Below are 12,889 nucleotides of genomic sequence, written 5' to 3' on the forward strand. Positions count from 1 at the left end.
ATTTTCAACTTCTGTGGCAAACACCGCAAGGAAGAGCTGGTATTTAAGAGTTGGGATCAACGTTAAATAGTTAGATTCGGAAATAGTATCAAATATTCAAAAATTATCAAGTAATTTTTCTATACATTTTTAGACCCCTTAAAACACAAGTTGATTAAGCTAGTTATTTAGCCAAATGATTATTTAGGTAAATTATTCAAATCTAGGTTAACACAAGTGTTGGAACATTTTAATATTAAATAATTAAAATGAGTAAATGTTATAAAATAAATGTAAAGATGTGGAGTGAATATGGAAGATGAAGAGTTGTGAAAAATGTTTAATCCCACATTGAAAAGGAGTGAAACTTTTTTATTCTTTTTAATTGTGGTGATTAATGGGCTAACATGAATTGTCTCAGATATTGGGCTAGATACGTGCGCAAGGGGGAGGTGAAGAGTGGAGGTATTTCTCTTTGTGTATTATTTCCATTATTATTGTGTTTGCACCAACAATAAGTAAATCATATCATGTAAACAATGCAGAAAATAAAGAATACAACGATATGATAACTTAGGAAAACCAAACCGGTAAAAAACCTGTGGAGGATTTAACCTAGCTATCCTCAAAGTAAAACAGATCTACTATGAAAGAATTGAAGTTTTACAATAGTGACTTAGACCACTAACATCCTATTGCTACCTCAAGTAGAAAACTTACTACCATGATCATGTGACAGCTTCGAGTCCACGGACTATTTTTTTCTTGGATTCACAGCAACCTCAAGTACTCCCACATGTGTTTTTCTTTAAGCTCTTTGTGCAGCAACTGAAGCGATCACCAAGCACTCGACATCAATCTTGATCTTGATAATCCTAAGTGTGTATGAAAGTAAACACCTCTATATCTCACAAGAGATTCATACACACAGCATAAACAACAACCTGAGAATGTGACTAGGGTTTTTCCTTTTATACTTAAGGTAAAACATAAAACCCTACACGTTATATGGGCTTGGGCAGAGTTGGAAAATTGTGTAGAAAAACATTCTGCATGAGCTTCGATCGATCGACTCTAATTTTCGATCAATCGAGCCTTGCAAAAAGTGAATAGTAATTTTCTGCAATTACTCAATTCCAACTTCACAAAACATACTTTGTGCAGCCTAAATCTAGACTCTAAGTTTTGATTATGGTTTTCTAACATTACATATTGAAATTCTAAAACATTTAGATCCTAAATCCTTAGAACCTAAAAATTTCACATGTCAAAAAAAAAAAATGCAGATCTTTCTTACAATAAATTAAATTAATAACGTACTTAATACACAAAGCTCTCACATTTACGGTGTTTAAGAGAAGTGTTTGGTAGATAGTATTTTTTGAGTCCCACATTGTTCTAAGGAGTTAGATCATTTATTTTTTTTATAAACAATTGTAAGTCACCATTGATATGCTAAAAAAGTGGGCTTAGTGAGGACTAAGGTTTTATCTATATCACATTCATGTGTGCCATCCCATAGCATCTCGCGCATGTGAGGTCCATGTGGTGATTAAAGAGATTATCTATGTGTAATTTTAATCACATGACTTTTTTTAATTAGTCATATGACATGTTTAAATAATACACATAAATAATACAATAAATTGCAACGTAATGGGTTGAACTGAGGTCTAGTTGCTGTTGTGGCAAAATATAGGATAGGAGTGTCCACAGGTCGGGTTGGGCATGCAAGTGGAGGACAATATTTTTAACCAACCCGCCAATAGCCTATCGGGAAAATTCTAATTCTCTACCAACCCATCAATCTATAAATTCGACAAGTTGGTTAAAAATCTTAATGGTTTCAACTCAACAAGTTGAGTGGGTTGGATGGGTTGGCAAATTCAGTTGACTAAATGAAATTATTTCAATAAAATTGGATAATTGTTTGCTCACTCAAATAAAATTCTTTAAAAAAAAAAAAAAGGAAACACTGCATTGTTATTTTATAAGAATGACTTAAAATAAAAAGAAACATGACGAAGTATATCTATACATATGGGCAGGTAGGCGGGTCATGGGTATTTTTTGCACAGGCCTAATATAGGATCCGGTGTCAACTATATATCAACATGTGATGCCATATGGTTTTTCGTTTTTTTCTTTTGTTTCTAAACAATTTGCTTGTATGAGACTTGACCTATCGATGGAGTCTTCATTCACTTATGTGTAATGTGTGTGGCACTTTGTTTAACAACCCGTGTGTTTTGCAACCCCTACGATTCACATCAACTTGTTTACTTGACTAGCTGATCAATAACTATAGATACAAAGGCACAGGGTTCAATTCCTGCAAGGAGAATGTCATGAGTGACACGTATTTGGGTATTCAAATATGCAGGTTCCACTTCAAATGCAGCACAAGCTCTCGTGTTCTCATCTTGCTTTGTTTTGCTAGCACGTACAGCCAATGAAGCAGAATAGCTGTGCGGTGTAGGTGTATGACACATTATCGCTTGCTGAGGTGAACATTTCAACCAGTGCCAAAGTTGTTGGCGATGCCTGTAGTGATGAACTCGTTGGCTCGTTGGCTCTAATATCAGGGTTTTTTTTTTTTTTTTCAAAAATAACACTGATTTTCAAACAATTTCATTAGCACGTTTTCAAAACTATTTAGGAAACTAACATCTTGAGTGTTATAAACTCAATTTTGGAATACCAAACTTGAGTCCATCAGACTCATTTTCCATCAAATTGAAATCGAGCCGTTCAGACTCAATTTCAGTACTCACAACAAAAACGAAAACAACAAAGAGAAACAATCAAACAATTAAACAATCTTCTTCTCAAACATTCAAACACAACCCATTTCCAAAAACTCTTCTTCTTCAACAATCAAACACAACAACCATAGAGAAACAACAAAATTAACAAACCCAAGACCCACCTAGGGTTTTGCTCGAATCAGATCGCACAGGTTTTGCTGGAGTTGCTAGGATCGGATCAGATCAGATCGGAGTTTCTGGAGTTGATTGGATCGGATTGGTGGTTCTCTCTCACTTTGTCTTGTTCCATATCTCTCATTCAATGGCGGCTCTAGGATTTTTTCTAGAGGGGTCAGTAATGACAGAGCTAAGAATTTGTCATTTGTCATGAGGGGCAAGTAAAAAAATTAAATGATTAATCTTTTTTTTTCTATAGATATAACTTCCATATTGTATACAATAATCTAAAATAATATTCTAAATACAATTTAGTATACAATACAACTATATTATACAATAGTCTAAAACCATTATAAAATAGGTAAGACAACAACTATAGAATACATAAACTAATATAATTAAATTACTAATCATAAATTTTTGTCAAATTAATAATAACTTATTATATTTATATGTAATATAAATTATATAAAAATATATGATAAAGAAGGAGAAGACTAGTAACACACATAGGAGTAGGACTAGGAGTAAATGTGAACTAAAGAAAAAAATAGTAACTCATATAAGTTTTTGCTTTTGAAGTGGATGACTTCTTAACCATACACATAGACATAGTCACTCTCTTGGAATTGAAGATAGAAAAACTTAGAAAAAAAAATAGATGGGAGAAACAAAGATAGAAAGAATGAGGAAAAAATTACAGATATGGATACAGATTTGTTGGTTATAACAGTGATGTAATTTTTTTGTTAATGAAGGAGAAAAATGCAAGGAAAAACAACTTCATTTCATTGTCAATTGCAAAGTAAGCTAGAATCCTAGAAAGAATATATATATATATATATATATATATTTTTTAATGAATGAGCAAAATTTTTGGAACTAACACAATACTTTCAAAAAATTTCCACAACAAAATCTCGATAACCAATTGTTAAAGGTAGATAAAAAAAATCTTGTTAGTTGTGGGTCTAGATAAAAAGCGGTTACACCTTGCCACATATTATTGTAAAAATATTGTGAAATTAAAATTAAGATGATCATAATCTAACTTCAAGCTTATTTCAACTAGGATTAAACAAAATTTAGGATTAGGGTGTTCAAATTTTTATTTTACGGGGTCAAAATGAAAAAATTTTAAAAAATTTATATATAAAAATTTTGTTTGGGCTAGGTCATGGGGTTCATTTGAACCCCCTGGCCTTAATGTAACGCCGCCCATGCTCTCGTTCCCCACCAAAGCTCACCTAGGTTTTGCTCAGATCAGATCGGACCTGGGTTTTGTTGGAGTTGATTTTTGCTTGAATAACAAAATCGAGTCCAATAGGCTCAAGCTCTATGTTGAAATCGACTTCATTGTGCTCAATTTAGAACACCGAAATCGAGTTTATTGCACTCGAGATGTTAGTTTCCTAAATAGTTTTGAAAACGTGCTAACTAACAAAATTGTTTGAAAATCAATATTATTTTGAAAAACAAAATCCCTAATATTAGTTAAAAGTTGTTGAGTGTTTGAAGGAAAGGAAAGAGAAAAGACAAAAGACAAAACACAAAAGAAAGCACAAAAGCAGGATTTTAACTTGATTCATATGTCCACAGTAGAAACTCTTTTTTTAGGGTTTTAGACCCTAGTTGAGTTAGACTCAATCAGATTTCTAATCAATTAATTAAAGTGATTAAATATATAATTAGATTTGACTTAAAACAAACATCACACAATCACAAATCACAAGAATACCAAGAATGATGACCTAGGAAAACTTTTGAAACTATGGTTTCAAAGTAAAAGACCTAGGGAGAATTTAACCTAAACAATCCTCAAGGCAATATTTCACTAATAGAATGGAGGTTTATACAATAGACTTAGCTCTAAATCTAATGCTACGTCACGTAGTACTTACTCACATGACCACACACAGCTTCGAATCCATGGACTCTTCGTGAAACTGTTGCACATAAACGCTCTTGTTTGGGACTTTGAGACTCCACTCAAAGGTTAATGTCATCAACTGTGGTTGATTTGATTGTATCAACTTTACTCTATAGCCAGATCTGTTATTTGCACAAGGTTTCCAGTCGTAGCTTCAAAAGGGTTTGGAAGAACTCCAATTTTGTGCACTGCCCTTCTCTTGAATATGTAAAAACGTGCTCTAGGATTTGTATTTAAATATCCTTAAGATCCATCAAAACCCTAGATCCAATGGCTGAGAAAGAAAGTGAGAAATCAGATTTGCACAAATCTCAATCGGTCGAGATAAGTGGGACTATTTCTGCACTTATCTTTTCCTACTTTCTTGAGTCTTCAATTGTGTAGAACTTCATTTGTCTTGTTTCTGAATATTTCTAGAGTAAACAATTAGACAAAAACTAAGTTCTAAAGATTACAATTTGTTTGTGGTTGCCAACCTAAAAATATGGACTTTACATCCTTACTATTGGACTCTTGTGTTTGCAATGAACAAAAGTATGGTTTATATATACTAGAGAACTACTCTAAGTTAGCCCTAAACTAACTCATAATTTGTTTGTTTGTTCTACAAGCACATAGACCATATATCTTTAACAATATTTAAACCCTTAAGTATTATGCTTTTCTTCCTCTTATAATTTTTCCATGTTACAACGGTATCAATACATAGTGTTGTAAAAGCTCAATACATTTGCTATTTCAACACCCAAAAAATGTTGCTTCAATCTTACATGCAGAAATGTTTGACATAGAGTAGATGCTACTAAGCCCTAATTAAATTTGACCTCCCATTTGCATAAACGAAAATAAATTCTCTGCCTATTTTAAATACAAATTTAGATCTTTTTATATTTAATAGTTAGGTGCTAATAGTCTCAAACATTGTGGATCCAAGGTGTAATCAAGATTTATTCGTGAACTGATTGCTTTGCCTTTCCTATTACAAAATGACTTGCTTTGCATTTCCTATTACACAATGATTTGCACTTAAAAAAAAAATAATAATAACAAATCATTTAATTTGATAATAATTATTTCAATGGAATTACATCAAGGGAAACAATGTAAACTTTATTCAAACTATATAGTGGTCCATCATTGCTATTACAAATATTTTTCCAAAATGTAGTTGACTTAAAATTGTTTCTGAAGATAATCAACTACATTCTTGTCCAGCTGGAAGGCCTTGGCAAGAACATCAGGATTGATTGGAGGATTAGATCCAAAGACCGCGTTTGCTATGGTGATCAACCCAGGATTTTGACTGCTAAGACCAGCAAAGGCAACAGCATTGGTCTGCCCTATGTTGAATTGGAAGTGAATGAGACCAATTGGGAAGACAAAGACATCTCCCTTGTTTAGAACTTTGGTGAAGAGTTTGTTTGGGTTGGATGTGACAAATCCAACCAAGAGAGTACCCTCCATGACTATCAAAAGCTCAGTGCCGCGAGGGTGAGTGTGAGGAGGATTCAGGCCATTTGGGGCAAAGTCGAGACGAGCCAAAGATATGCCTAGAGTGTTGAGACCAGGTAATTTATCGACATTCACAAGATTGACACTTGATCCAAGTTTACTTGCAGCTGTGTTTCCAGGAATATTGAGTCCGGGAAAGAAAAAATCGTTGGCTGTGACAGTTGCTGGGTCCTTGCAAAATTTTCCATTCACAAATACTACACAAAGAAAAGTTTGTTATTGTCACAAATAAGAAAGTTCTGTAATTAACAATGGGCAATAGCATGTCTTGTCAGCAAAAAAAAAAAGAAAAGAGTCTAATGTAGATGATATAACGTAGGTGATGATAATAATTTAATTAATGTGTTGAACTTCATGAAAATGATCTTGAAAGAACGTAGGTGATTATGACACTTCTACGTTCTGCTAATAATGAGCGGGCATGTAGATTTGCAGTTCGTCAAAAAAAAAAAAAGAGAAAAAGAAAAAAGGAGGGAGCATGTCCATACCAGCAGAATCGGTGTTGTTGATTGCGACACAAAAGTCTTGCAAAGGACTTGGGTCATAAGCTGAAACAAGGGTGGTTGCCAAAGCCAAAATGGCCACAGTAAAAAGGTAAGGAACACCTTTCATCATATTTGAGGTTATGCTATCTCTATCTTATGGTACAACTAGTACTCTAGGTATTCTTGCTTGGGTGAGGGATGGGAACAAAGCATATGGGGATATGTCTACTTATAGAGAGGAGTCAGTGAACATGTCATATTTTTTCACAAACGGTGCATATAAGACTTGGTAATACTTCATCCGTTCTCAAGTTCTTATTTTAATGTCTATCAAAAAAAAAAAAAAATTATTTAATAATGGCTGAACCATTCTTTAACCACTACTACTCTTTACACATTTGAAAAGCAATCAAATTGGACCACTTCAATGCCATTGTGCAGTTTTCGTGTTGCTTTGGCCGAACCACAAATTAACCTTACGTTCGTAGTATATTTAACATTGAAATAATTGAAGAACCCATGCATATTTCTTGACTCTGTGCTCATTAGGAAATGTGTAATTGTCAACGGTGTGACCCATATAATTAAGTATGCTTTTGTTGAACTAATCTTATTGACCTCATCTTATTTGGCGGGTACTAATTACTAAATATGTTTTAGTTGTTTTTTTAGATTTAATGGTTTTCTAGAACCAATAACTATCATGGCATTTGACTACCAAGGCATGAGATATACATACTCTTGTCGGTCCCTTTTTGTTCTCATTTCATGCTATGGTGTTCTATGATGTAATTCTTATGAATGTTTGGTCAACACCATAGTTAAATGATATTTGTTACAATTCATGGCATGATCTCTTCCATCGAAACGCTTATTGAAGTTTTGCATGAGAAGTAAAGTAAAAAACATTGTTAAAAAAAAAAAAAAAGTTAGGCATAAACCACAATGAATTCAAAAACATAATTATATGAAATTATTCCGTGCATAACACGGAACCACGACTAGTTTAGATTTATAATATTCAAGCGAAAACTTGAAATGGATTCATTTTAAATGACATCATATTATGTATATATCCCTTTAATTGAACCATGCAATTGGTCCAGTTAGGGTCACATTTTATGTAATTGGCATGTCTTTTGACAAAATGCATTTTATTTCTATTTGGATATTTGTTCTAGCGTGTTCAAGAACATCATAAACATGATGATGTACTTTTACAAGTGGTAACAAGTGATATTATTGAAGACATAAAAAATACTCAAGAAACAATACAAGAAAAGATGGAACAGAAGATCTCAATACCTAGCTCGATACCTTCAATCTATTAAGATTAAATGAACCTTGATACATCTCGATCTATCGAGATTCTTTAATTTTAAAATTCTAGATCTGTTTTCGATCCCATGATGACTAGGCTTTTCTCAGGTTTTTGGCTCTAGGTTTCTAGGGGATATAAAAGCAATATTTTATAGCCTTTTTCAAAGACAAAGAGACTCATATTGAGATACACGCTTTACAAGAGCTGCTGCGACTTTTTGTGCACATTAGGTTTATGTACCAAGCTACTTCCAGATCAATAAGTTTGGATATTGAAGAACTTTGCATCAAACAACAACAATCAAGTTGTTGTTTTGTTAGTCACGTACTAGGATCCATGCAAAGGAAAGTCTCTACAAGAACAATTCCAGTTGGGTTTGGAGCTGATACTGGTATAGGTCAATAGGTTCAACTATAGGTTGGTATTTTGGATAGACTAATGGGGTAAGATTCATTTTACTTGTAAGTTGTAACCACTTGTTTTTTTATTAGTGGATTTTTTTTAGAGTGGTGACCTAAAATTCACTCGATGAGGTTTTTTTTTGCAAAGATTTTCCTCATCATGATCAAATCTATTTTCCATTGCATCTAATTTAGTTTGGTTGATTTGATTGTGCCTCCACATTATTTGCATGAAATTTAAATTATTAATCAACTGGGATAATTGAAATAATTAACCGAAGTCAATTTATAACCTAATAGGTCTATTTCAAATAAAGATAATTATTTTCTTATTTATTAGGAACTTTTAGGAAAACATGAATTTTTTAGATTAGTCAACTCAACAATAAAAATCCTCTAAAAAAAAAAAAAAACTCAAAATAAAAAAGACAAGTTTATGTAGAATAAATGCTAACAATTTATATATATATATATATATATATATATACATATTGTACCTAGGAGTTTTGTAGATCAATTCACATTTCTTAGTGTTTCCAACGGAGATGTTTAGAGTTCAAACTCCCACTCCCCTATTGTAGCGATTGATTTTTTTATTTTTTTTAGAAAAAAAGTTGTCAATGCAGTTAATTTTCCATATCTTTGTTTTCTCTAGATGGTTATATATTCTATTTCTATTTTGCATGAGTCCACTATAAATAACTCCACTGTCCACACAACAAATTGATATCAAATTTTCCATTATCTTAACAGGTAATTGTTAGATTTAGACCTCTAAACAAAAAGTGTTTAACCAATTTTAGCTCCAAGTTGTTAATTAGATTAATTATGCGAGCCTTAAGTTAAAGAAATAATCAAATATATCATGCACAGTGAAAAAATAAATAACAAAAGATATGATGACCTAGGAAACCGGGATTTTTCAGAAAATAACTACAAAACTCAAACTATTTCATTAGTTAGGAAACGTTTGAAACTAATTTGGAATATAACAACTCGAGTTCAGAGGGGACGATTTCCTGGGTTTTTTATTTTATTATTGCGAGAAATCAAGTTGAAAGAAGTCGACTTCTGAGCCTGGAAAACGAGTCCAAAGGACTCGGTTTTAAAGCATGGAAACCGAGTCCCTTGCACTCGGTTTCAAAGCCTGGAAATCGAGTCCATTGGACTCGATTTCCACTCTTTGAAAACGAGTTCACCAAACTCAATTTTCAGGCTTAGGAACCAAGTCCTTTGCACTCGATTTCCTTTTAAAAGTGCCAGCATCAGTTCCATCAAACAGCAACACTCCCATCCAACAGCATCCCCACAGCAGCAACATAAACGTGAATCTGACATGTAATCCGTACACACTCCATTTAGACATGTAATCCTATCCTATCTTTGTCTTTTAATGTTTAACATATAATAATTTCATCTATTTTTTTGTTCAGAATTTATTTACGTTGGTCAACAAGTCAACAACAAATGTTGAGCTATCTCACTACAACCAAATTGAAATAAAAACTATTTGAGAGAAATACATAAATCAAATTGATCCAGAACGTGTAAATAAATTTCTTTTAAATAGAAAATAAATGGAAGAACGAAATTGTTCTCATTTTAAAATTTAAAAGGAAAACGAGTTCAAAGGACTCGGTTTTAAAGCATGGAAACCGAGTCCTTTGCACTCAGTTTCAAAGCCTGGAAATCGAGTTCATTGGACTCGATTTCCACTCTTTGAAAACGAGTTCATCAAACTTAATTTTCAGGCTTAGGAACCGAGTCCTTTGCACTTGATTTCCTTTTAAAACTGCCAGCATCAGTTCCATCAAACAGCAGCACTCCCATCCAATAGCATCCCCACAACAGCATCCACCACTATCCGGCGTCGTTTTCGGAACTCGTCATTACGACCGTGGCATTTCAGTGGCCCTGGATCCTGCACATGATAGAACTATGGTGATGAGATGCAATATGCCATAACCTTTGTATATATGATTGTAGTTATTGATCCCAAAAAACAAAAATAAAGCAGTTATGAAGGGACCTTAAAATATCAACCCCAAAAAGAAAAAATAAAAACAAAAAAAAAAGCAACAACGGGAGAAAAATAAAAGGATGCAATGCATTTTATACATTTGTCTAGTAATGAAAGGCTTCCCATGCGACCAGTCTATTGCTGCCTCTAAACCAGGAAAAGTCAAAAGGCTTCTTAAAGCTATTTCATTAATTTAAGAAGCTTTAAGTAACTATCTTGGAATTTGGTTGTATTTCGTTGTCATAGTTGCTGATTTGTGTTTGTTTTCCCTTAAGCTCTGTTGTTGTCCAACCCTTGAATTTACTTAACTAAGTATTTTAATGCAAGTAAGAAACTCAAGTGAAAAGGGTCCTTAAGGATTTTATTTGATTTATGACAAAAGCTTGTCTTCAATATGATTCATTAAGCTAGGTTTGTTACACAAGTTGTAATTCCAAATGGATTCCTAAATATAAACTTCTATGTTTTGCTTTTGGAACCTAAGGATCATATCTGTTTGACATGATATGGAAAATAAACAACCTAAATAGAGGAAAGTAAAAGAAACTAGAGGCAAAGGCTAGCGTTCTCAATAATAACAATAAAAATTACTGCAACAACCACAACCTGAACAACTTCTTGCCAAGCAACAATAAAATTATCACAGGTCACATTGCTTCAAACAAAAATAACTCTTATGAACCTAGGATTGCTTTGTTCATGTACACCCACACTAACAATCAACCAATCTAACTTAACCCAACTAATGCGCATGACCATGCATTGAAAGCTAGTAATACCATTGACACTTAAAATTTCAGAAATGGGAAGAAAAAAAAATCAACATAATGTAGAAGGATAAGAAGAGAATATTCAGCAGGTGGTCGGTTTTAATTTTTACCTTGCCTTCCCAAACAGCGCACGCTCGATGTGTTTTTATAAACCTTAACACCGAATCGTCAGTGGGCCCAGGACCAAACTCATCAGGGAGCTGAGCAGGAACAGCAGCCATACTGCACGAAGTTTAGGGAGTCAAGAGTAATATAATCACATGTTAAATTGGCAAGGAAAGTGATGAACAAGAAAATGATTCAGTTTATTTTGACAACAAGCAGATGGTCCTCGTTACTCATAAAATTAATTTGGGCTACAATGAAGTTTTACAAAAGGTGACAAAAAGAATGAAGGAAAATCATATCCGCGTTGATTAATTTGGGCTACCCACATAGTTGGCCCTACTATTTTCCCTCCTACCAAATGGACCCTACAGTTACGTGCTACATAAAAGATCTGAAAAAATTAAAAAGGGGGGAGGAGTTTGTGGGGTGAGTTCTGAAAAGACTTTCTAAAATTGATTGTCTGAACTCACAACAAAACATCCAAACCAGGGTACAATGGTGAACAAAGCCTTTACCCTACCACCCCAACACAAGTAGGTACGAAAAATCTCATTTCTACACTTCATCCTACCAAACATAATGTAAGAAATCATAAAATCATTTCAACATTGCAGCATTGCCTGTGTAGATTCATGTGAAAACTATGCAGAAGAAGTGAAGAACCAGATGTTAAAAATAAGACAATATAATGCAAAATTTAAATACCAGGACAAAAAATAAATAAATAAATAAATAAAAAATCTTCAATAACAGCAATGTATATAGTAAAGCAAATGAACAAAGGTAACAAAGCAAACATGGCAGCCAAGATTTGAAATGCAGCAACATAGTAGAATCATTACCTGCAATATCACTATGCAACTACCTCTCTAAAAGCTTATGTTGTGAAGCCTTTTCAAGCCTATTCCTGCAAGGTATAAAATGCAATTAGCACCTCAAATATGTATATATATGGATGAACATCATTTCTATGCTTATATAAAGAAGGAAGAAAGGAAAATAAATTTCTAGACAGACATTTTAATATATATGATGAATTTCATATTGTAATATTTAGGAGAGCCTTTTTTTTATAAGAATAATTTTATAGAAAAAAAGACTACATACAAAAAGCACAAAGCAGCCAAAACAATACTATTATAAACAGTATAATAAATTGATGCACAAGGTAACTACATGACACCAATTAAACATCTAACACGTCTACATTCATAACACTATCTAATGTTTCCAACCCAATTTTCCATTTTACAAGACGTTTAAACTTAACAACATATTATGCTATACTTGGAGCCAACATCCATCTTAGAAGATGCCAACCAGTTTGAATGTTTAGGATGACAATATCAGCATTCAGCACCTCTATCAGGCAAATTACTTCAACCACCATATAAAAACATAATAAAGGAATCGCAAAAGTACACACATATACAAAT

General features: G+C 33.2%; 1 protein-coding gene and 1 long non-coding RNA gene across 2 annotated transcripts; both read right to left on the reverse strand.

Moving 5' to 3' along the window:
- Positions 1–5,974: 5,974 nt before the first annotated feature.
- Positions 5,975–7,006, reverse strand: LOC115981918 (germin-like protein subfamily 1 member 7). The gene is made up of 2 exons (XM_031104356.1): positions 6,837–7,006; positions 5,975–6,545 (listed from the first exon to the last, which is right to left on the reverse strand). Exons 1-2 carry the CDS (start codon positions 6,961–6,963, stop codon positions 6,010–6,012), a joined length of 663 nt encoding a protein of 220 aa, XP_030960216.1. The 5' UTR covers positions 6,964–7,006; the 3' UTR covers positions 5,975–6,009.
- Positions 7,007–10,414: 3,408 nt separating this feature from the next.
- Positions 10,415–12,320, reverse strand: LOC115981935. Its single transcript, XR_004089479.1, has 3 exons — positions 12,296–12,320; positions 11,456–11,567; positions 10,415–10,476 (listed from the first exon to the last, which is right to left on the reverse strand). It is a non-coding gene; the product is annotated as an uncharacterized LOC115981935 (long non-coding RNA).
- Positions 12,321–12,889: the final 569 nt, after the last annotated feature.

This window comes from Quercus lobata, chromosome 1 (assembly GCF_001633185.2).
Source record: "Quercus lobata isolate SW786 chromosome 1, ValleyOak3.0 Primary Assembly, whole genome shotgun sequence".
NCBI classification, from domain to species: Eukaryota; Viridiplantae; Streptophyta; class Magnoliopsida; order Fagales; family Fagaceae; genus Quercus; species Quercus lobata.

Excerpts from the sequence above, each read along its gene's own strand:
- LOC115981918 (XM_031104356.1), bottom strand. The coding sequence starts at position 6,963 with ATGATGAAAGGTGTTCCTTACCTTTTTACTGTGGCCATTTTGGCTTTG. Across the intron at positions 6,546-6,836 it reads CAACAACACCGATTCTGCTG|TATTTGTGAATGGAAAATTT; the intron begins GTATGGACATGC and ends TTCTTTGTGTAG.